Here is a 24,385-nt window from a genome sequence, read left to right as displayed (position 1 = left end):
CAGCTGGAAAGGAGGGGGCGCCTACAGCTCCACTCTGCCCAAGATACCTGTGGGACAGACAAACAGGGAGACTAATGGACTGGTGGGGGTGGGCAACGAGCATCAGGCAAACAAGGCTGGGCCCAGCTGGCCCTGTGGTCACACCCATAGCTGGGGGCATCTCAGGTCAAGCCAGGGGATGGGGCCAGCAGAGCCCTCTCCTGCCTTAGGACAGAAGCACCCAGAGCCTATGGGCTGGTGTGGCCAGAGATGCACCCATACCATCACCAACTTGCACCTACATGGCCTGATGTGTGGACCGACCCTTTCACACATCACACCTGAGCTGACAGATAGCCCCCGACACCAGCTGGTCGTTTGCCAAATGGGGAAACTGAGCCCAGAGAGGGGTGAGCCCTTGCTGGGTCCCGCAGGGACTGTGACCCAGTGTGCAGGGAGTGGGTCCTCAAGTAGCACTGTCTCAGCATCTCCTGGACACCCTGAGACCTGGGCCTTCCTTCCCGGTAGGCCCCCGTGGTGCCCACTCGGCCTGCGATAAGCCGTTTCTGTCTTGGAGTAGCTGAAAATCAGGGGTCAGGGGTCCAGTAGGATGGTCCTTGGAAATCTTGGGTTTTCTGCAGAGTCAGGGAGAAAAAACAGGTTTGGGGCCGAGGCAGCCTCTTCGTCTTCCTGTTTGGGGCCTACACTGGGAGGGAGAGAAAGCCAGGCCGAGGGCTTTCATTCCCTTATTTCCTGATTCCTTCATTCCCTCTCCTGTGCCTGCTCTGCGTGTCTGTCCTGGGTGGGGAGGGGAGGAAGCAGATACATCAGAAACAAAAGAAGGGACAGAGCGGGAGCCAAGGGTTCTGGATTCCCAGAAGGTGGAGGGGCTGATGGGCTGGGGAGCAGGAGCAGCCTCACTGGGAAGAGGTAAGACAAGCTGGGCTTCAAAAGGAGGAACGGGGGCTTCCCTAGTGGCGCAGTGGTTGAGAGTCCGCCTGCTGGTGCAGGGGACACGGGTTCGTGCCCCGGTCCGGGAGGATCCCGCATGCTGCGGAGCGGCTGGGCCCGTGAGCCATGGCCGCTGAGGCTGCGCGTCCGTGAGAGGCCCGTGTACCGTAAAAAAAAAAAAAAAAAAAAAAGGAGGAACGGAGGGCATTCTGGGTGGAGAGATCAAGAATGGGCCTGGAGTGAGGTGTTCGGTGCGGCTGGAGCACAGGAGGAGGGGAGGGAGGAGGCAGGGTGACGAGAGAGGCAGGGACAGCCAGATCCTGGGGCCTTGAGCGCAGGCTCAGGCTGGGCATTGCAGGGAGTCGCCAGGGTGAGGTTATTTGCAGGTGGGGGCACATCCAAGTGGCCAGGGAGTGTAAATGGAGGCTGCTGTGTGTATTTCTGATCAAGAGGCTGAGGAGGCACGGTGGCCCAGGGATGGGTTTGTAGTGCTGGAATGGGGAGCGAGAAAAAGCCCAGCCCCCAGCTCCCAGGGAGGGAGGATCGGTCCAGGGAGTCGTTAGTTCATTAATGTGTTCACTGTAAACAATCATCTGTTACCCACAACTCCATGTGAGCTCCCTGAGGGCAGCACCCAGCACCCACCAGGCAGCAAAGGAAGAGTGCTATGGTGTGCGCTCAGGGTGGCCTGGGGGGATGGGGACTGGGGAGAAGGAACAGGTTTAGGGGACCTGCATCATAGGCATGCACCCCCTGGCACCTGATGGCACAGCTGTGAGACTCTGCCCCCAACAGGTGACCTCAGGTAGGTCTAACCACTCTGTGCCTCAGGGTTCTCATCAGTTAAGTAGGGATAATAATCCCTCCTGCCTCCTAGAGGTGCCAGGCTCAGAGGTGGAGTGAGTCAAGGCCTCCCCCGTCCCCCTTATTGGCCCCTGGGTGCCAGGGGGCAGCTCTTGGTGCCTCTCCCTGCATTTAGCACAGAGACCACTGGGAGGCGTGGCCCACATGCCTGAGCGGCTGTGGAGGACACAGCGAGCCCTGCCAACTGGTCTGGTCCCCGAGGGTTCCGTCATCCTTGGCATCGGGGGTTTCCTGAGTCTGGGAGGAACGCTGCCTCAGTCTCTCTTCTGGTTTACTGTTATCGTTTGACAGGAAAGGTGCAGGTGTGTCCAGTCTTGCCCAAATCAAACACAAGCTGCCTGAATATGTGAGCCACCTGGGTGTGAGGCTGGGGATCAATGAGGCTTTCCTTCCCTCCCCCACATTCTGGGCCCTTCTGTCCTCAAAAAGAGTCCTGCTCCCAGCTTCTCACGCCGCCACGTGCTCCACGCCTGAGCCCCTTCTGAGCTTTGCTGGCGGAAGGAGAGGATTTAGTGGCTGTGACAGCCTGGTCCCTGATCCCAGCCTGGCAGCCTTCTGGAAGACAGGCTGCTGCTCGGGGAAGTCTGGGAAGGGGATAGGGTCCCTTTCCCCCAGCATCTCTTTCAGGTCAGTGTATTAAAGTCTGGGAAGTCCTGGAGTCAAGAGGCCTCTCTGCCCCAGGGGCTGTCCAAGGAGTCTGTGCACCTCCTTAACCACCAAGGGGATGCCAACTTTTGGGCAGCATCATTTCAGAGCAGCCTATGTGCTCATGGGGGACTCCATAGCTCCTCTGGGAGCTGGGAGTGGAATGAGAGGTTCATATCTGCACCCTGTGTCCCAGCACCAAGGGGAGCCTCAAATGTTTGCTGAACATTGGGCAAAGGTTCCCGGCTCCACCCCACAGAGCCCTTGGTGCCCTTCCAGTGGGTCTGGGCAGCCTCCCTCTCCCTCTTCCCCTGCATGCACATCCACCCTTGCTGCGGGTGGGCAGGTCCTAGGGGCTGGGGAGGGCACTGCAGTTCTTACCTTGATGTTGTCCTGCCAGCGGTGGGCCTTCTGGAAGTTCTCTGCAGCGTCAGCCAATCTCTGAGGGACAGAGCACAGGGAGGTCAGAGAATGAGGAAGGTCTGTGCCCAGCCCAAAGCCTTCTCCATCCCCAGCAGTCCCTGGGGCCAGACTGGCTCAGGGACTCCCTGGACATCGTGCCAGACTCTCAGAGATTCCTTGATCCCAGACATTCTCCAGCTTGCTCTGTGGGCCCTTCCCCCACCCACATCGGGCTCCCACAGGAAAGGTGAAGCCTGCACAGACCTGAGTGGCATCTCCATGGGACTCCCTGGACTTCAGCTCAGCCACATTTCCTGCCCACAGGAAGGCAGGGGGACCCCTGAGGCATATTAAGACCCAGGCCCTGGAGCCAAGCCCACTGACACTCTCTACTAGCTACAAACCAGTGTTACCCCAGCGTCAAGAGGAAGGCCTTCCCCAGCCAAAGAGGAAATGCCACAAGTGACACAGTGCCTCGCTGATGCACCTTTGCCCCCAGCTTGCTCAGGGCCCAGAAGGAGGTGCCCACAGCCCACCTCTGCCCACCCAGGCCTGTCCCCACTGTCCCTGTCCTGGCTTCCTGAGCCCCCTCCCAGCAGGCCTCTCTAAGCCTTCTGTCCGCACAAGCCTGGTCCATCCTTTGGTGCTGGTTCCTGTGGCCTCCTCCACTGAGGCCCCTGTGCCTGTGAGCACAGCTGCGTCTGTCCATCCCACACCTTGTTACCCAATACACCTAGTGCCAGACTGTGCTGATGTGTGGAGATATGGCAGAGCCAGCCCTGCCCTCCCACAGTTCAGAGGAGAAAACAGACATAACCAGGCAGAATAACTAGGGCAGGACTAGCTGAGGTGCTTTGGGAAGCTCAGCGTTGTGGGAACTTGGGAGGTCAGGGAAGGCTTCCTGGAGGAGGTGCTGGAAACTCGCTACCCTTTGGGCCTGAATCCTGACCCAGAGATTCTTACTTTGTGCCTCCGTAGATCCTGTCCCTTTAGGAAGTCTTTTTTTAAAATTAATTAATTAATTAATTTTTATTTTGGGCTGCGTTGGGTCTTCATTGCTGCGTGCGGGCTTTCTCTAGTTGCAGCGAGCGGGGGCTACTCTTTGTTGCGGTGCACGGGCTCCTCATGGCGATGGCTTCTCTTGTTGTGGAGCACGGGCTCTAGGCACACAGGCTTCAGTAGTTGTGGCACGCAGGCTCAGTAGTTGTGGTGCACGGGCTTAGCTGCTCTGCAGAATGTGGGATCTTCCCGGACCAGGGCTCAAACCCTTGTACCCTGCATTGGCAGGCGGATTCATAACCACTGCGCCACCACGGAAGTCCCCCTTTAGGAAGTTTTGAGGCTCCTGAGGACAGGACTGAGCCTGGCCCTCTAGGGCCTCCTGCAGAGCTGAGTGCAGTGAAGTCCTGTTCATCATAATGATGACTGTCACCCTGAACTGATCATCTGCTGCATCCAAGCCCTCCCCCAGGCCAGGGACACATCACATGTACCTGTCACCATTCACAACGTGCTTGACATGTCCTCCTCAGATGAAGGTACCCAGCACAGAGGTGGTGAGCAGCCTGCCTAAGGTCACAGAGGGGCTCTGGGTTGGGCTGGGGCCCTCACCACCAAATTTGCCTTGCCCAACCCATGACCAAAGTCCGAAGGTATGCTCCACAGGGCCCACCATGCCTGGGGAGGAAAAGAGTAGCTCTTGGTGTGGAAGGGGCTCTGGTCCCCAACTCCCCGCCCTATTTGACCCCATGAGTGGAGCAGTAGGGTCCTGCCTTCTGGCCTCTAGCCCCCACTCAGAGGGCCCTGCCCCCTTGTTATTCAAGACAAACACTCCCATCCATCAGTCCAGGCCTGATGGCTCGTGGGCCCAAGAGGGGAAATTCTAAAATAAAGCCTGGCAGCTGCCCATCGGGGGAAATGGGAGACCAGCTTTTCCTCCCTTCTAGCGTGGAACAGTGTGGTGGGGGCCTGGTGGGACTCCCTGTAGAGCCGCAGCCTCCACTCGCTGGGCAGGATGCCACCTCTGGCTGTTAGAAGGGCTGTGCAGAGCTATCCCTACTCCCGCTGGGCCTGGCTCCCCCTCCTCCTCAGGGCAAAAGCACTGAATGCTGGGAAGGCTATGAGGCTGGGGGACCTGGGGGCAGGGTGGGAAAGTCAAACTCCCTCACTTCACATTGCTGAGACCCTCCTGCCACCCCCACCCGTCTTTTTTGCAGGTTTTGTCCTCTGCCCACCTGTTACTGCAGTGACTGCTTGGGTGGGCCCTACCTCAATAATCCAGCTTCAGGAACCATAGGTCTCTCTTCTCCCAGATGGCTCTCAGGTCTTGCCTCCAATCCTGGCCCCTCCTGAGCTCCTGGATACCTTTCTGGGGTAACCCTTAGGCCCACAAGAGATTACAACACCCCCTCTTAGAATGAGCCCCTCCACCCTGTGACTACTGCCCCTACATCCCACCCTTAGTGTTCTTCACACCACCTTACTGATCATCCCCGGCCCAGGCTCCTGCGTCCTCTCTTGCTCTTCGTCATCCTTCTCCACACAGCAGCTGCAGCCTTCAAAATGTGGATCCTGGGGCTTTCCTAAGGCCCCAGGAGCCCCCCTGTGCCCAACTCCTGCCCCTCCCTTTCCATCCTGGGTCCTCCTCTCAGCCTAAACCACAAACACCCCCACCCGAGCCCGACCCCCTGATGGGTCCTGATTCACAAGCTGGCAGTGCCCTTCCGCAGAGGACATTACTGTGTGACACACACGGTTAACAACACTTGTCACTCCTGTTAATGGAGCACTGACCATGCGAGCTCGGCACCAGGCCTGGAATGGAGTGTGGGAGCCCAGGGAACATCCCCTGGGGCTGCATCTCGAGGGGTGAGTCTCAGGCAGTCACTGGATACCCCTTTTCCTTGCCCAGTGGCCCAACACCTTCCCAGGGATCCAGACCCTTCTCAGAGTGGGCCTGGAGCCATTGCCACTTCATGGACGATGAGGCTGGGACACATGTGGGAACAACCGGATCAGGTCCCTTGCCACAGAAAAGCCACACGGTTGATAGGGTTGCAAACACCAAACAGACACTAGTTGAAGTCTCCAAACTGGGCCATGGCCTTGAGGAGCTGTCCTCTCCAGCCCCTACCTCCCCCGCTGGCCAGCGGATACCAGCTCCTTCACCCTTCAGGACTTAGGTCTGACCCTGGGATTCACAGGCCTCAGGAACATGGGGGCTGATGGCCCCTCAGGCTCGCTAGCCTAGTGGCCAAGGTGAGGGAGACCAGGGAGGGAGGGCCCCAGCCTCCAGCCTCCTTGAACTCATGGAGTCCCATGGGCTCAAAGGCCCAGGTCAGCCCGCTGACTCGTGAATAACGGAGTTGCAATAGCCACAGCGAAAGGATTACTTTTAATCCTCAGTAATGATCAAGCCATTATTATTTTTTCGGTGTTACAGATCAATCAGTCCGTCCCCAGGCACCGGACGTGTGGAAACTGCTAAATCCACAGGCCTGGTGGTGCGGGAGGAAGGGCTGAGGCAGCTGAACGGGGGGGTGGTGGATGGGGCAGGCTGTGGCTGCACGCGGTCTCTCAGGCCTGAGGGTGAGAGGGAAGAGGACGGGAATACACATGGCACGCACGAGGGGCCCCAGGTGGGGATCAGAGCTTGGACCCTGGAGCCTTGGGTTCAGACCCCAGCTTCCCCCTCCAGCTCTCAATTTCCTGCCTATAAATTAGAAGTAGTAACCTTACCCACGCAGAGGGTAGTTAGGTTCTTGGCAGCCCCCTTGCTCCAACTGCCAGTAGCTGTCCATAAAGCCCAGTGCCCTGGTGTTTCACTTGCTGGCTCTAAGCACACAAGCCTTTTGCCCACCTCTGGGCCTTCCTGGCATCCACTCTTTCTGCTTGGGATGTGCTCCCCATCATCTCAGTCAGTGCTATCAGACTGTCACCTCTTCTGGAAGCCTCCTATTGCCCTTGTCCTGTCCATGGGCTCCCCTCCCCTCTGCCAGGCACTCAGACTTGTGCTCCTGTCTTCACAGAGCCCACAACAGTCAGGCCTGCTCGGGGCTGGCTGGGAGACTGCTCACAGCCCTGCCTCTGCCTCTGCCCTGCCCCGAGGTTCATCCTCCTTGCGCTTCCCTCCCACCTCCCCCAAGTCCTCCTGATGGCCTGGGGGAGACAGGATGGGGAAGGACACTGAGATCCAGAAGTAAAGGGAGAACCTACAAAGACTCCTAGCAGGGCAGGGGCAGCAGTGGGAACATGGCTCACTTCATCTCAGGGCTCCTGCCTGTCTGGGGGAGATGTGCTCTGTTCCCATCCCTGACCCTGAATACCTGTTCCCTGGGACCAGCTCCCTGCTCGGGGTCTGGGCTCTGCTCTGAGCCACCTGCAGTCTCTGGCTCTCCTGCTACCAGGCCCCTGTGCATTCTGCTCCCTCCTTGTGCACTCCTGCCCAGACTCCTCCAGCCTGTTTCATTCCCTCACCCTTGAGGCGTTAGCTTAGACCCCATTCTCCTCCTAACCACTTCCTGATCCATGGCAGGCTCCCATCTCTCCCCATCATGGAACTTAGAGAACCCTCTGCTTTTCCCCTTGAGCTGAGCTTGGTGGGCACTGTATCTGGCAGCTATCAAGTTTACAGTAACCTGGCCCCTGGCACGTAGTAGGTACACAATGAACATCTGATAAATCAAAGTCAGAATGTCTCTGAACCTGGGTAAAGGCTTGAGTCTGGACCTGCCTGGTCAGCTGTGTGACCCTAGGTGTGTGGTTTAACCTCTCTGAGACTTTTTCTTCATTACATCCTGGAGCGTGAGGGCTGCCTATGAAGGTGATGCTACGAAGTTGCTGATGGTGGCTTGCCTGGCCTGCGATGTCTCCATCACGGCCAAGGCGTTGGAGGGAACTGTGGTGGGACTGCTGAGCAGGGCTGCTCACGGCTAAGTCAATTACGATAACAGCGGGCATTTCAGAGGCAATTATCAGAGAGTTTCACTTAACAATCAATTTCCCTCAGCTCCGGAAACTGTTCTTACGGGAAAGGGCAAGAAAGAGGAGGACTGGGCTGTGGACAAAGCTCCCCTGGGGGAGCAGCCCCCTCTACAGACACCTTTGAATTTCACTAAGTTCAAAGTCTCTCAATTGCTCTGGAGCTGAGATAGACCATGACCTAAGATAAGGGACCTGAGGCCACTGTGGCTGCCTCTCAGAGGCCAACACCTGGAGGATAAGGCCCCCCTCTGGAGGAGCGGGGCTTGGGCCTGGTGGGTTGGAGCCCTCAGGCTTCTCCACTCCATCCTCTTTGAGGTCCACTCCTCCCCCCAGGTTGGTGACCCCACTTCTCCTTGGCCTCCTCCCTTCATCCCCCTCACCTGGAGGCCCCCCCCCCTCCACAGTGCTCGCCTAGCCTGAAAGGGTCTGGGGAGTAACTACCCATCAAACGGGATTTGTTTTGTGCAGCCCAGAGGGAAAGATTGAATGAGTTTTTTGGTCTTAATTGGTTATAGCTACTTTCTCTTCCAAGAGGTTATGAGAGGCTTAGGATAAAAGGCCCTGAACCCATGAGGCACAGGATATTGAGATATGTGCCAATGGGGGCTGAGCCTGGCAGAAGCTGTGATGGGGGCTCTGAGGTAGAGGTTGGGGGCAGCAAGCCCAGAATAAAGTCCTAGCACCAAGTAGGTGCCCCAAGAACACCGCCAGAGGGTTGCAAAGAAGGTAATGATGACAGGATGATACCAGACACTGCCCCTGTAATTACCCTGAGCTGACTGGTGCAGTTAATCCAACGGCAGGTGGAAGACTGTACCTCTTCCTCACCCTCCCCACCCCACCCCTAGCAAGACACCTAAGAGGTGGTTTTTTTTTTTTTTTTTTTGCGGTACGCGGGCCTCTCACTGCTGTGGCCTCTCCCTTTGCGGAGCACAGGCTCTGGACGTGCAGGCTCAGCGGCCATGGCTCACGTGCCCAGCCACTCTGCGGCATGTGGGATCCTCCCGGACTGGAGCACGAACCCGTGTCCCCTGCATCGGCAGGCGGACTCTCAACCACTGCGCCACCAGGGAAGCCCAAGAGGTGGATTCTTTTGTTCCCCGTTCTGTAAGGGGACTGAGCATTAGTGCCACTGCCCCAGGCTCCTGGTGAGGAAGTGGTGGAGGGGGCATCAGTAGGCCTACCAGCAGTGTTGGATGCCGAATGTTCCAGGGAAGGATCAGGTCTGGCCAGGTGGGGCGTGGCTGGTTGGGCTCAGGTGTTCCTTACCTGCTTCCCAGAGTGGTTCCTTTGCCCTTTCCCCAGGAGAGGGGATCAGTAACTGGACTCTCAGATGCTGCTCTGAGCCAATCCCCCCCATCCTTGGTGTCACTGGACCCAGTCCCTGGGAAGGGGTAAGCACCAGGGTGCCCAGAAGCCCCTGCCCAGCACAGCACTGCCACCACTGCCACCTTGCTTCCCTCCCCACCTGTGGGCCCTGTATTAACTCTGTATTGTGTACTGATAGATACTAAATGCAGATTTCCAATTTTCAGAGCAGTTATGGTCTAATGAGTAAATAATATACATATTTCAAGCTGTCTAAAAAACATATCTGCATAATCAAAATATCTGCATAATAATGAAGCAAGATGCAGTTCAGCAAGGAAGGCACTGGAGCCCCAGGGCTGACAATAGGGCAAGATGCACAGGCAAGTGAGGAGTCCTGGCCCTGTGGGTCCATTCTTCCTGCCACCTCAGCCTGAATGGGTGTTTGTCTGTCTGTCTACTGCCTTCTTCAAGCAGGTTCACCCATGGTCAGGGACCAGGAGAATCCTAACTTGGCCCTGTTCTTGCACAACTTGTGCCTGGGGAAGGTGCACGTGTGGGCAGACAGTGCCTGCTATGTGAGCGATGGGTATCCTGATGCCTCTGACTGCTCAGAGCTTTATGGGCACAACCTCACTCACCACAACCTTCTGAAGGCGGTCCTGTCCTGATCCCCATTTTGCTGGGTTCTGAGGGGTGAAGAGAAGTGCACCAGTGTGGGCAGAGCAGGCTGACAGGACCCATGACTTTTGTATGGCAGGTGATGAAGAGGTTGGTGGCTTTGCCTTCCGGTCAAATGTGCTGCCGACACTGGCACCTCCTGGGCAGCACCAGCACTCAGCCTTCTGGTGAGCCCTCCCGCCTTCTCCACCCCTTCTCTCCAAAGTCCCTTCTTTCACCCCCTTCCTGCAACCATCCACACAGGACACACCTGGCTCCTGTCCCACAACACATCGGACCTACGCTTTCTGTATTAACCGTGCTTCCAGCTTAAAGATGAAACAACCACCGGAACAGATGAAAAACAAACAAACAAACACCCAAAACCCGGACCAAAATTCTAGCAACCGAAACTGCAGGGAAAACAACAAACACTCCTAGCTGCAAAGGGCGCCTGGTGGAGGGGGGAGCCATCACGTGAGGCCCACGCTGTTGTTAGCAGCGACAGGCTCCCTGACCTTTTCCCTCACCAGCCACACGTGTTCTCCACGAGTTGATAAAAAAATTAGTAAAATGGAATTTTTTCTTAAAAAAAAAAAAGGTCAGAATACATGTAACAGGGAAAAACTCATTCGAGTTGGTCCCCTCTGGAAGGGGCACCCATCTCTCCAGCCCCGGGCCTGGGCTTGCTTGCTCCCTGTGGGCACCCTGGCCTTGGTTATCGATTCCTGTGCCCCCTCTGTCCCTGCCTGCAAGGGGCAGCCTGTGTTTTAATTTCCCAGGAAAAATATGAAGAAGTGAGGGGTGGCTTGTGATGAAGATGGAGATGCAGCTGGGGAACCTGGTGTCCAGAGGCTTGAATTTCAGACCAGACAGGATCATTCTGCTCAACCAAGGGCAGCTGCTAGCTTATATTTTGCCATGGGAGGACTTTTAAAAAATCCACTCTGTCCTATTACTGGTATGTAACCCCAAAGTGGACATTTTCACATCAGGAAAAGGAAAGCCATGTGCTCTGAGATGCTCCTTCCCAGGAAGGAAAGGAGGTGAAGCCACACTCAGGTGATGACAGAAATTCCACTGGCTTCAATGGACACTTTAGCTTTCAACAGGAACCGTGGTCAATACAAAAACGTGTCTACAGGGCAAGGGGTGAGGAAAGGGGCTCTGGAGGCTGGGCAGGACATTCGCAAGGGCCAGCCTGAATTTACAGAGCAGTTCTCAGGAGCCACAGATGAAGTCCTCTCTCAGGAGATTTCAACTCTGGCATCAGGCTGCTTCAGGAGGGGATGCATGTGGCCATGCACGGCCTCATGCTGAGGGCAGTAGGACAGGCCCGGCTCTTGGGGCCCTGCCCTGCCAGGTCACTGCTGCTGCTCCTGGGTCCCCCATTGGGCACCTTTGAGAGGTTCCTTGATGAGCGATAAGCCAGTAAGTCCACGTACCGCATCAGGTCCGTGTTTGGGCTGTGGCCCCGGAGCCCTGCCATAGGGAGGCACCTTGGCCTTGAGGAGCCCGAGCCAAGGGCTGGGCCATGTGGACTCCAAGGCTGCTGGGACTCCTTCCAAGGCACTGCCCTGCTCAGCACAGTCCCTCAGGGTCAGAAGCCGCCAATCCAGCGGGCACCTCCTCAGTTCCCAGCATGAAACCTGCACATCTCCATAGTGAACCAGTCCCTGGTGACCCAGGTGAAATTTCTCATAAATTTGCCAGTTTTTTCTGTCTTCCTCCCTCTTTGGTGTAATTCACCAAAGTTTCTTTCCTTTTCACCCTTTTAAAAAACACACAGAGAGCATCACGTGAAGGTATCAGGCCCAGGGCTGTTGGCCACTCTTGAGATAGAGGAGCAGGCAACACGTCATTTGTCTAAGTGTACCACGGAACACGTCCTTTCCCCTCATCAGGCCATGTTCTAGAGACACACATGTGTGGGCATGGGTGTGTGTGTGCCTGTGTGTGACAATGCCCCTGCCACTTGGGAGGCCCGAGCTCCTAGGGCTTGGTGACTGGCCCAGCATGTACTTTGGGAAGCATTAACCTCTTCTCTCTGGACCTCAGCTTCTCAAGTCCATAATAGGCACCAGAAGCCCACCCGGCCCTCCCAGGGCTGTGGAGATGTGAATAAGGTATGGACAGAAGACAGGATGTAGACTCACCCACGAAACTGGAGATACAGTCCCAGGGAGTGGGTTGCCCCTTCCCTCCCCTCAGCTTCACCCCAGGGGCCTACTGACTGCTCCCCTTAACCTCAGCTTTTCTCTTGGGCCTTCTGACCTTGGCTTGACCTCTTCCCCTCTGAAGCTCATGCCAATTGACTGTCACGCTCCTCAGCACGACCTTTGTCCACTGCCCCCCAGCACCCTGGCCTGGCCTTCAGCCCAGCCCTGCCCTGCCCCAGGAGGAGACCAAGGTCCCATTTCAGTGTCCTACTCAACCAACCCCATCCAAGCTGGGCTGTCCCTTCCCTAAGGTCACCCCTTAGAAGCTGCTCCCCTCCAAAGCCCCCTATTCCTGTGCCTCCTTTCTCCCTTCCAGACCAGACCTCTCCAGAACACCCCCCTTCCCTGCTCCAACCCAATTTCACACTCCCACCCGAGCTGCTTGGCATGAGCTCATCTGCCCCAGGCCCTCACACCTTCAGGCCTCCCACACAGACCCCTGTGTCCCCAACCAGCGCTTCCTAGATGCCCTGACCACTCTTCCCTTTCCTGTTGCCATCCTTTACAGGGCCCTGTGTGGCCTGGTCCCACCAAACTCGTCACCCCCACCATGCTGACCTTGAACTCTGCCCACCTGCCATGCTGAGGTTCCCTATACTTATTTGTGCTGTGCCCTGAACCTGGACTGCCCTTCCTGCCCCCTCCCCTGGCAGCTCCACCTCATCCGTTAGGAGTCAGTGCCCATCTACCTCTTCCAGGATGCCTGGTGCCCTTGCCAGGCTGGGTTTCCAGAATCCCCTGTGGTGTCTCCATCACTGTTGCATCTGACTCCCTCCCAGATGCGGTCTCTAGAGGGCACGGACTTGATTCTTGGATTGGTGTGGCCGCAGAGCTGGGCACAGGCTTCTACCATGGCCAGTGGGGTGGGGGGGTGGATCAGGAGGTGCCCTTAGGGACCTGCCGTCTTGGAGGCCCTGGACTTCCCTGGGATGGAGACTCATAGACCAGGCCAGAAGCAGCACTGACAGAGCACAGGGATCCAAGGTGGTGCAGAGATAAAAGTGAGGGCAGGGTGAGGCTGAGTCTAAGTATGGGTCACACTGGGCACACCATGTTGAGGGGCCAAGGGGTTGCCTCAGGGGTCTGAAATGCTGACGTCTGCTCTCTGGGACTCCGACTCCACTCTGGACCTCATGAAAATGTTATCTACCAGTCCCACCCAGCTGCTGCCAAGTCAGTGATGAGGTGGTATTGAAGCAGAAGCCATAGGGGCCCTGTTGGAGTAAGAGTCTAGGGAGTGATGGACATAGGCCCCTCATCTGGCCAGGTCAGCCAGGAGTTGGGTCCCTGGGGAGTTCAGCACCCCCTGCCTGGGCCCCAGATGAGTGCGTTCTCCTGATGTGCTCCAACATCGTCCTCCAGGAAGCCTTCTCGGATGCCTCTATGCCCCACCATGGGAGGGCGGTAGTTCCAGTGAGAAGGCTTTGATGTGACCTTCCTTCTTTCCTGTCAACAAATGTTTATTAAGCACCTACTGTGTGCCTGGCCTGTGTTAGGCATGAGTAGGTCCGTGAGCGGTACAGGCACGGCCCTGCTCTCATGTGATATACCATCAGTAGGGTCTTCCCTATCTTCCCACTACAATTCAGTCTCACTGTCCTGAGCACAGAACTTGATAAAGGCTTCTGCAGGAAGAGCTGCCTGGGGTGGCGACTTCACTGGCAGAATTTAAGGGTGCTAGGAGGCCTTCCTGCTATGAAATGTATTTCCACCTGAGAGCCTGAGCGCCCCCCACCAACTAGAACAGCAGAGCCTGAGCCCCTGCCTGTGAGGATAGCAGAGCCCAAGCCCTTGCCCAGCTGCCATGCTCCCTTCCCTTGATGTTATTTTTATACTTTTTCCTAAAACACAGCCTGAGCGGGCCCTTCTCGACTCTATTAACATTAGGAATCTAATCAGTAATCAGGCAGCTCATAATTTTCTGATTAGCTCTGATTAGGCCCAACCTCGGGGGGAGAGGCAGTGGGACAGTGAGGAGGGAGGCGGGCCCAGAGGGGCACGGGGATGTGCCTGAGGGGGCAGTGGCAGGGCTGGAGGTGGAGGGCAGAGGGAAAGAGCCCCTGGTCCCACTGTCATTTGTCCTGGGGGAGGGTATGGGGTGAAGCCTTGGGTTGCACTGGGTCAGAGAGGTTGCAGGGGCCAGAGAGCAAGGGCAGCAGGGAAGGGGCCCCAGGCTCACCTTGCAGCAGGGACCCCAGGGCAGTTGGGCCGGGATTTTCAGGGGCCTAGCTTGATGATCATCACCTTCAATGTGGAGACAATGAGGCTGGGGCCCCTACTGCACAGTGGGGGAGCCAATGCCCGGAGGGACTGCCCAGGTGATGGTGCCAGTTAGTCCAGGCAGAGCCTGGACCTGTACTGAGGCATCCCAAGCCAGGGCCAGGCCTCTCTTTTGCCTGAGGCCTGTTTGTCACCTTCGCAGCACATACCCAGATGGAACCATGGTCATCCCTTGCTGACCATGAAGTCCCTCATCCACTGGACTTTCCTACAGGCCCAGATTTCTTGGTGCCACACCCTGGAGCTCTGTCAGGTCAGGGTCAGAGTGGCCTTGCCCCTGGCCCTGGTCTGGATCACAGGTCACCACCTGTTGTCGAATGCAACAATCCAGATGACCTCTGATGAAATGCACGAGCCCATTGGAGGAGGTGTGTACAGCTAATGCCATGCAAATTGGCACGGAGGCAATCAGCCTGACTCTAAAAGCTGCCCTACGGGCCGCAGGCTGGCTCATTGTCTTTTCTGTCAATTTGCATCTCATTACCCAGAAGGCTGTGCTCACTGGAGGTTAAACGAAAAGGAGAATCAAGCAAGCCCCACTGCGTCCTGCCTCCAGCTAGGGCACAGCCCACATGTGGGACAGGGCTGCCTGGTGGACTCTCCCACGAGAGATACTCCACTGGAAGCCTTGACAGCCCTGTAACCCCATCTCCATCACCACCGTTACCTCTGCCCCCACCAGAGTGTTTCTCTCAGCACTACCATCACCATTACCTCCATCATCACCACTGATCCCCACTTAACCACCATCAACATTCCCATGACTACCGCCAACATTCCTCATCACCACTGCCAACATTATTCCATCATCACCACCACTGCGACCCCTATCACTACTGCCAACATTATTTTTATCACCCTGGCACCACTCCCATCATCATTGCCAAAGTTATTCCCATCACCATTACCATTGTCATCCCCAGTGGGACTCCCATCACCAATCAGCAGTGTTACTCCCATCACCGTCACCACCATCACCAGTAGCTCCACCATCGCTACCTTCATCCCCATCATCACAGTCACCAACACCATTACTGTCACTTCTACCACCATCACCATCTACCACTGACTCCACTATCAACATTACCTCCACCACCACCACAACCGTCACTAGTATGGCCATCACTCCACTGTGGTACCTCCGCTAGCATCTCACATCTCCTTGTGATCACCACCATCACCACCTGCCCCATCACCTCTGCACCCCTGAGGAAAGTCTGATGAATGGGCAGAGACTACTCACTCTTTACCTTTCTCTGCCCATCACCCTCCAGCATCATTGGAAGGCTAGGGAACCTGTAAACAAATGATTCAGTGATCACAGACCTCATAAATCAACCAACCAAATCTGGCCTGGACACTGGTGCTTGTAACTGGGTGTCTCAGGAAGGAAGCCCTCACGGCCAGGGGGTGGGATGGGGGTGCACGCCCTCTCTGGCAGAGCCCCTGGGAGGTGGGGCTTACTTTACTCCCCTGATCAGCGGCCACAGTGCCCCATGGGGCGGAGCCAGGAGCTTTGTGTGTGACATGGGCGACTGATGCTAGTCCCCCTCTGAACCTTGACTACTTTGTCTCTAAAATGAGGCTTCTAATAGTCCTGACCTCACTAAGCCTGTGCGAGGATGAAGGCAAACAATAAGAGAACGTTGAGTATCTAGGACCCACTCAAAACGTCACATAAAACCTGTGGGAGAGGAGTGTGGTTAGATCAAACTGGGAGGGCTTCCTGGAAGAGGGAACAGCAGGCCAAATTTGAAGGCCAAGGCCAGACAGAGAAGAGGAGGAAGGGGACTCCAAATGGGAGCCTCAGCTGCGCACAGCTGTGCGGAGAGGAGGGCGGTCTCGGCCAGGGAAGCTGATGCAGGCCTTTGCTCCTCCTGAGCCTCCTTCTGTCCAAGGGTATTCGTGGTCTCAGTGTGGCTGAGCCTCTTCCACAGGACATGGTGATACACACCTTGCTTCACACATATGGTCCATTTAAGCCCTATGAAGCCCAGTCATCATTCCCATTACACCAACAAGGACACCAAGGCTGAGAGATGAAGCCAAACCAAAAGGAAGTAGGGGCTCCCCCACAGAGGTCACCCGGAAGAGTGGGAATTAGAGCCACATCTTTCCACTCGGGCTGCCGTTCTGCTGGGTGTGGACTCCTGAGACTCCAGCCCATCGCTGCCCACCACCTTTGGTGGTAGCAGCATGGGCACCACCTGGGACACAAAGCTGGGCACTGTTTGGCCCGGGGGCGATGCTGGGGGCCTGGGCAGAGGCGACAGGCAGACAAAGGCCTGGAGGCGGAGGGTGGGGTGGGCATAGCCTGGCTGCCAGGTGGAAACGTCCAGGGTAAAAGCTGCCCTGAATACTGGCTGCATCCCGCTGCTCCAATCAGCCTCGACACTCGGTTATTACGAGGAGTAAAGGCGGCCGGAGGGACAGCTGGAGCCTTGGCGACAACATTTAAGGCGTTTGTCAGAGCCGTGGGACACGGGCTGCCAGGCGCTAATGGCTTCTGCTCGCTGCTGCCAAGTGAGAGGAGGGCGGGCAGGTGAAGGCGGCCTTGCTCCTGCCCAGGTCCCGTGCCCAGCCCACACTGCGCGGCTGCTCCACAACAGGTAGGGCCCACCTGGGCCTTACAGATGCCTAGCGATGGCCACACAGCCACGGTGCCAGCTGGGGAGCGTGGGGCAGCAGCCATGTAGCACGTGCCTGCCTATTTGGGGCATCTCTGCCTCCACACCCGTATTCAGGCTGCAGCCCCTCTCCCCTGGGACAAGGGTCTGGGAGTCTGTACTCTACCATGCCACCTCCCAGGAAGGAAGCCCTGAATCCCAGCTGGCTAAGGCCACCTCAGCCCCTTATCTTTTCAGCCCTTTGGGTTGGACTTTGTGTGGGAGAGATCCTTCTAGTGATGGACCCACAGTGGACTCAGATCTATCCTGATTGGGTGATTTCAGTTCTCCAGGCAGGCCTCAGTTTTCCTCCTTGTGAAATGGGAAAATGGCACCATCCAGCATCACTGCATCAGTGAGAAAACAGGAGAATGCTGAGTGTTGGCCACGTGGGGCCCGGTGGCACTTGGGCTTATTAGGAAGGGCCAGTAAGAGAGTCAGATGTCACCAGGAAAGGGGGAGTGTGGACCTGGGGCTGCCTGAGGAAGGGAGTAGCTCCTGGAGGGGGGCCAGAGCAAACTGCAGGGAAGGGCCAGGAGTTTTCCAGGGAGGAGAAACCCATGGCCAGGTGATCAGGTGGGGCTTTGAGTGTTCCTGAAATATAAATGGTTGGCAGGGAATTTCTGCACCTGGAAATGCACTTGTAGGACCTGTGCTTCACATGGACCTGTTGTCACGGCCACACCACTGAGCACTCACCGTGCCCCAGCACTGTTCATGAACCCCTACAAAGCAGGTCCCATTCCAAGCCCATTTTGCAGATGAGGAAACTGAGGCTCAGAGGGGGTTACTCAGTTTGTCTGTAGTCACGGCTCTTTGAGGGCAGGGTGGGGGCTTGTCACTGGGACTGTGTAACTAAACCTCCCTCCCCCACTCATCGATTCACCCACCAGACATCCTCAGCCCCCTCTGAGACCCTGAACCCCCTCTGAGGAGGAAGTGAGCCTTTGGCTGGCTGTGGATCACAGAGCATGGGATGGGGGCACACTGTGGGGCTGGGTGAGGGACCCAGGGGACAGGAGGATACCTGGGTGGGCCTGAGCTCATCCTCAGCTTCACGGCATGACCTTGCACTTGTCATACTGGGTGGCCTTGGAGTTCTTGCCCCTTTCCCAGGGCACAGACTGAGGCTGGAGAAGATAGGAGGGGTGCCTGAAGAAGGTGGGGAGTGTGTGTCCTTGAGGTCACTCAGTGAGCTCTGGCCCCCAGCAGCCCTCTTCCACCTGTGGTCAGCCTCTGGCATGGCTGCCGAGCACAGCCTGTGACCCTCATGGCATCAGGGCAGGAGTGCCGCTGTGGGTTTATGTTCATCATTGTTGAGCTTAGTGATCCTCTGGGGGCAGCTGTGCTTGGCTCTGCCTAGATCTGAGGCTGTTGCCTGAGCTAAGGGCCTGGAGAGGGAGAAGGCCAGGGCCAGTCCATCCCCCAGAGGAGCAGACTCTGAGTCCTGGGCTGGCTGGATTGGCCCCAGGGCCATCCTTTCATGCCCATCAGGGCAGGACCTCCACGAGCCATCCTCATCCCACTTCACAGGTGGGATCAAAGCTCAGCAAGAGGTGGGACTCCCCTAGGGTGGGGGTGAGCAGTGAGGCTAAGTGTAGAACTTACTCACCATCCTCGGGTCTGTTTCCCTTCCCTGAATGCAGAGCCAGGCACTCTCTGGGGCTGGGGGCCTCTTTGTGTCCTAGTGCCAGCCCAGCCTCACCAAGGTATTCAAGGCCTCCAGGCCACCTGATTCCCAGACTCCTGCTGGCCCACTCTCGGGTCCTGGCCATGGGGGCTTTCCCTCCCCAGCATTTTGGAGCCTGATGTCATTCCCCTGCCCTGCCCCCACCCCAGAGCCTCCTACAGGAAATGGGGGGGCAAGTGGGACTCCTGTGACTGAGGACTCTTGGGCCTCCACTGAGAGAGGTCTGCCAAGCAGGAGGACTGTAGGGGAGAAGAGGCTTCAGTAGCTGATGGGAGAAGAGGTCTCTTCCATTCGACTATGTGGTCAACAGCTTTGTAATTCTGGGGGTGGAGGGCTTGGAATTAGAGAAGGAGGACTGTGTGCATTTGCACTTGAATGTACACACACGAGTACCTGCATGAGCGCATGTGAACACAAGTGCAGACATAAAAAATAAAAAAATCCCATGTATGTGAATACATGTGCATATGAGCATGGGAACACGTATGTATATGCATGCATGCATGCAAATGTGTTCAGGCCCATTTGCACATGGTAGGTTGTTCCTCACCTTCACGTCCTGAGCTCACCTCCTAAGGCACAGGTGGGGCAGGGCTGCTTCCTGCTGTGGCTGGGCGTGAGGTAGCTCACTGGGCCCATGGCTCCTGGACCCACAGGGCCTACTGCTTGCCATGCATGCCTGGCCAAACAGGCCCTCTGCTTCATTTTGCCACCTGCCTCATTCACACCTAGTGATCTGCTCCTCAAATATGCCCTCAATTTGTCCATTAGTTTACCTTCCTCCCATCCCGCGCCCCACCTGTGATCACTTTGTTTTGTGTTATCTTACCCCAACTAACGCCACAGTATGGAATAAACAAAAAGGAGATGCCCAGGGCCCCTCCTCTTTCTTCTTTCAGCAACCATGTTCATGGCCTGTGCCTGCGCCAGAGACACAGGCTGAATGAGACTCGGCCTCATTCTCACAGAGTTCACAGTGGAGGGAGGGGCTTCCACTTGTCTCCATGCTCACCCTGCCCCCACCCCGCACTTAAGGTACAGCCAATACTAGGCTAGACACGTACTCGGAGCAAGGAAATCCTGTGCACCAGTCCGACACCAACTGCCCACCAGGTGCTCTTGTGACTACAGTTACCACTTTTGGGGGCCTACAGTCCACTTGTGACCAACACAACCATGGGGGGTGAGGCTGGTGCTACTGGTTCATTTTCCAGAAGAAGGAGACTCAGAACAATGTGGTTGAGTACTCCATGGCCACAGAACTGGCAGGAGGTGGGACCAGGACACACGCCTAGGTCTATTCAGATGCTGAGCCCAGGCCTAAAGCAATGCAGCCTGTGTGGGCCACACCTGTGCGACCAGTGATCCCAGCACTGTCAGCAGCTCCTGCCTGTAATCCCTGGCAAGGAACAGATGGGGATCTGAGGCCTGGGGAGGAGGGACATGCTCTGGACTGGAGCCCAGGTGCCAGCTCCCAGACCCTGCTCCTAGTAAAGGTGGGAGGAGCTGAGGGGCACATCGTGAAAGTCTCCCCCAAACACCAATCCACGGGAAGCAAGACTTGGCTTCTGTGGGGAGTTGATCTAAATGTCTCATCTCTTGTGGTTAGAACACAGGGTCTCCCTTTTTCCTTTGGCTATCAGGAGGCTCAACTAGACCAAGCACCTGGTCCTGAGGTTGTTTATCTTGGCTCTTTTGTCTCATCCTTATTATTCATATTCTATGTTTTAAAAACCCTGTGCTTTGGTGAAGAGCTGCTCAATACTTTGCCGAATGAAGTGGGAAATAAACTAAATTAAACTGTGCTCCTCACCCCACCCATTCTCTACTCTTCCGGGAAGCAGCTAGACCCATGGGAAGGAAAACTGTCCAGGGGTCAGGAGGCCTCAGGGCTCTGTGGGGTGTCACACTCTCCCCAGTTTGTTTCCCCCTTCCTGGACCCATGTCTTCACCTTCCGCACCCTACAAGCCAAGGAGAGTGAGTGGCTCTGTGAGGCTAGACCGCCTGACGGGGGGCGGCAGGTCCCTGCTCTGAGCCACTGCCCTGCCAACGGGCAGGCCGGCATCTGGCTGGCAGGCACAGCCGTCTCCCTGGCAAATGAGATGCTTCTTACTGAGATAACGAATCGCTCCATTTAGATCCAAATTAACCTCCCCCAATTACCCCTTTTCTATCACATTTCACCAGATAGAAATCCCCTTCTGCCCGCAGACTGGGCCCTGCCCCTCCTCTCTCCCAAAGCCACAGCCAGGCCACATTCAGCAGCTCCAGAAGGGCTGGCAGTTGCATGGTCCTTCCATGGCCACATTTTTCTTTTCTTCCTTTCGTTTTTTGGGGGGTGGGGCGAGGGGGGAGGAATGGGAAGTTTCATGCAGCTGCCACTCTGAGGAGTGGGAATTTTTATTTTATTTTTTTAGCTCATTCTTTGAAATAAGGATGCAGTATGGGATCAATTTTTGATGACAGTGAAGTAAAAGGGGAAAATGGTAGCAATTTTCTCTTCTGAACATGCCCTATTTAATGGAAGGATGTCACAGTGGAGTTTTATCCAGAGGAGAGAGAGGGCCTGGTTCCCAGGGACACATGGTCAATCAGAGATGCATGGCAGGATCTCAGCCTGGGTGTGGCTGGGCACGCCCTCCCCCGCCCCACCCCATTAGGGTGGCTGCCAGGGTTCAGGACTTAAGGTGGGGAGAGACTGAGGCCACAGGCCTCCCGCCTCCCTGTCATCTTCTGGGGCCCAGCTACAGTGACCATCTGCCCTGACCCAGCACCAGGGTGGACCCTCCCTGCCTTGTGCTTTGCTGGTCTTGGCCTACATCACAATTCTAGAGCTGGGACCCCAGGGAATACAGTGTTAATCAGGGTTATAAAATCCTGCCCAGCTGCTGCTGCTGCCTTCATGCTAACCTAGGGAGCTGAGCTTCAGTTAGCCTGGAACTGGGGGTGGGTGGAGAATAGGGGTGGAAGCAGAGAGGGGGAGGGTGTCGGACACCCAAGGATGGGGAGAATAAAGCTGAGCTGGCTAGGACTGGGGGCAGTCAGGGCACCCAGCCTCTTGTCTTGGGCTCAGGAAGGGGTAAGGAAGGGGGCAGAGGTGGGGGCTTTCTCACTGGGGGTGCTTCTCAGGGGATACTGCAGGAGGAATTGTCCCCTCCCAGCGTCAGAGGTGAAATGGAGGCAGACACGGGCTGTGTGGAGTCAGGAGCCCTTCAGAACCAGTCCAGCAGGAATCTTGGGTCCCCTGCTGGGTGTCAGGGGACCTGCCCCTGCTCCCCTGCTCTAAGTTGCCCCAGGTGTGAGGTTAATATCCCTGGGCTAGATGGACTGGGAGGCCAGGGGCCTGGTTGCCAGGGCCACATCTCCAGAGACCAGGAAACCCACCCCCAGAGTCCATTCACCACAGACCCCGTGAAACCCAGGGCACCCTGACAGTGGCTGAGCAGCACCCTGACCAGCCTTAGCCCACCCCTCCTGAGGTCCAGTCCCCTTGGCCACCTGTCTTCCAAGGCCTCCCTCTCCTTGCAGTGCAGGGACCAGGATCAGAATGAATTTGAGCTGTACCTCGAAGGCCTGAGCAGCTCAGCCACAGACGTCTCATTCATAGATACATGCAGTCACGCCAGGCGGCTCGTGACCCGCAAGCACAGCACAAAGTCACGCCAAACCCCTACGTGACCACACAGAGCCCACGGTTGTGGGCCCACGCAGCCACACGCCTGTGCAATCAGGGCCCCCGCCCAGGTGCGGTCCTTACAATCAACAACTTCGGCTTCACACAGTGAGAAGAGCACCGGCCTCTCTGGAGCCTTTTTCCGCTCACCACCCATGACCCACAAGCAATCCAGGGCTCCCAAAGTGACCTTACAAAGCCCTTACTGTGAGGCCAAAGCAGTTCTGGCAAGAACAGACCCTGCTGCCTCCTCCAGGTACTCCACAAAGCAGAAACCAAAGGGCAGGGCAGCCCCTGCCCACAAATGTCTGCAGGTCCCGGGAGGGGAGTGGGTAGATGGTGGGCTGGGCCTAGCATCCCAGTACCCGTCTGTTGACAGATGCCACCCAAAGCCGCACCTGCCACCTCCCTCCCCTCCTCGGCTGTGGCCCGGCCTCTGAAATAATTAGCAATTCTGCTCGACAAAACGCTGGCCCGATGGGATAATAAACTCCAACATCTGTCAGAAGAGCGAGCTCCTATGGAATTGCCAAGAGAAACATTTTTCTCCTCATTCAGTTCACATTTAAATTGAAAACAACCCCTCCAACTTTGCGCCAGGCTGGCGGCGTGGGGCTCCAGGAGCCCACAAGCTGCTCCGAGCCTGCAAAAAGGCTCGGACGAGTGGCGATCACTCACTCAAATTAACAAATCATTTTATTTAGAAATGAAGAGAATTTATAAGTGACGGATGGCTTGGGAGCCCTGAGGAGGAACGGAAGCCAGCCATCAGCCCTGCTGCTGTGCCGGGGGGCAGCCCCATGTCACCCCCCCTACCGCTCCCCCCCCACCCCCCACCCAGGCAGAAAGTCCCCCGGAGAGATTCGGTCACGCGAGCCAGCACTCCCCATCTTCACAACCACCCAGTGTGGTAGGCAAGCCAGGAGCTACGCTGCCATTCTGTGGTGGGAACTGAGGCTCAATGAAATGCCCAAGGTCCCCAGTTGCCCCTGCCAGCCGGAGAAGGACACAGACCCCACTCTGAGGGCACTTAGCCCAAAGCAGCCTCCTGGGCCTGCAATTCTACCTCTAGGCTGCAGGAGCTGTTGCACAGGGAGCACTCAGTCCTGTGTGAGTCCAGGGCTGGTTCTAGCTATGGACAATCCTTGCTTTATCCAATACAACTACACTCTTGAAAAGGAGCCACGGAGACTTGAGTTCCGGGCCTAGGGCCTCCGATTCACTGTTTATACCATGAAGGATATAGACTTGGACTGTCAAGGGTCTTTCCAGCTATGAGGGCCTCTGAGGACCTGGTACCAAGCACTGATAAATGAACAAAAAAAAAGGCTGACAAATAAGCCCCAGTTCTGGCCAGACCCCTCCTTGGGGGTCCCACAATGCCCATATGTCTTCCATCATACTCCTCCGATGCCTGTGTATCCCCATCAGTGCCTGCGTGCCCTAATCAAGGACTTCACTGCTCTGTCTATAATTTCCCAGCAGACTGTTCTTTCTCGGAGGCAGGGACAATGCTGGTTTTTTCCATCCCAGTGGCCCTAGTACCCAGCTCTTGGTAATTATTTGGTGAATAAACAAAAGAATGAATGAATGTCTAGCTGCACAGCCACTCAAAGGCATGAGACAGGGGCTCGATAATGCCTGGTTGTCATGACACTCTCTCACCTCCATGCTTTTGCACCTGATGCTCCCTCTGCCTGGAATGCCGTTCTCCTCCTCCTCTGCCTGGACAATTGTCTCCTGCCTCTTAATGCCCGGCTCAGTTGCACTCTGTGCTGGGCCTCTTCCTGCGTAGCCTCTCACAGCCATGGTTACCGTAGGGCAGGTGCCAGTCTGGTTTACAAGGCTGGCCATCCTGGGCCAGGTTCTCTTGAGGTCACAGTGGGGTCTGATTCCTCCTGTGTCCCCCCTGGGGCCAGAGCTGGGTCTGTGGGGGCTGAGGGCACGGCCGACCTCTGAGAGCTTCTCAGATTGAGCAGCTCGACAGGAGCTGCCGAAACAAACCCAGAAATACCCCTGGAGGGTAGAGGGGCGTGGGGAGGGGTGAGAAGACAGGAGGCAGGG

General features: G+C 56.5%; 1 protein-coding gene across 4 annotated transcripts in view; it reads right to left on the bottom strand.

The window, feature by feature from the left end:
• CACNA2D2 (calcium voltage-gated channel auxiliary subunit alpha2delta 2) overlaps positions 1–24,385 on the bottom strand; it is a gene marked incomplete at both ends in the record, with an annotated part of 137,355 nt that overhangs the window by 28,124 nt on the left and 84,846 nt on the right. For all 4 annotated transcript variants that reach the window (XM_082847670.1, XM_082847671.1, XM_082847672.1 and 1 more), the window contains one exon: positions 2,821–2,880. In XM_082847670.1, coding sequence (XP_082703796.1) covers positions 2,821–2,880 — 60 coding nt within the window. The remainder of the gene's footprint in view (positions 1–2,820; positions 2,881–24,385) is intronic.

This window comes from Leucopleurus acutus, assembly GCF_964270905.1.
Source record: "Leucopleurus acutus genome assembly, chromosome: 10".
NCBI lineage: Eukaryota > Metazoa > Chordata > Mammalia > Artiodactyla > Delphinidae > Leucopleurus > Leucopleurus acutus.
Note: the sequence above shows the minus strand (reverse complement) of the source record. Positions and strands in the feature narration are given on the sequence as shown.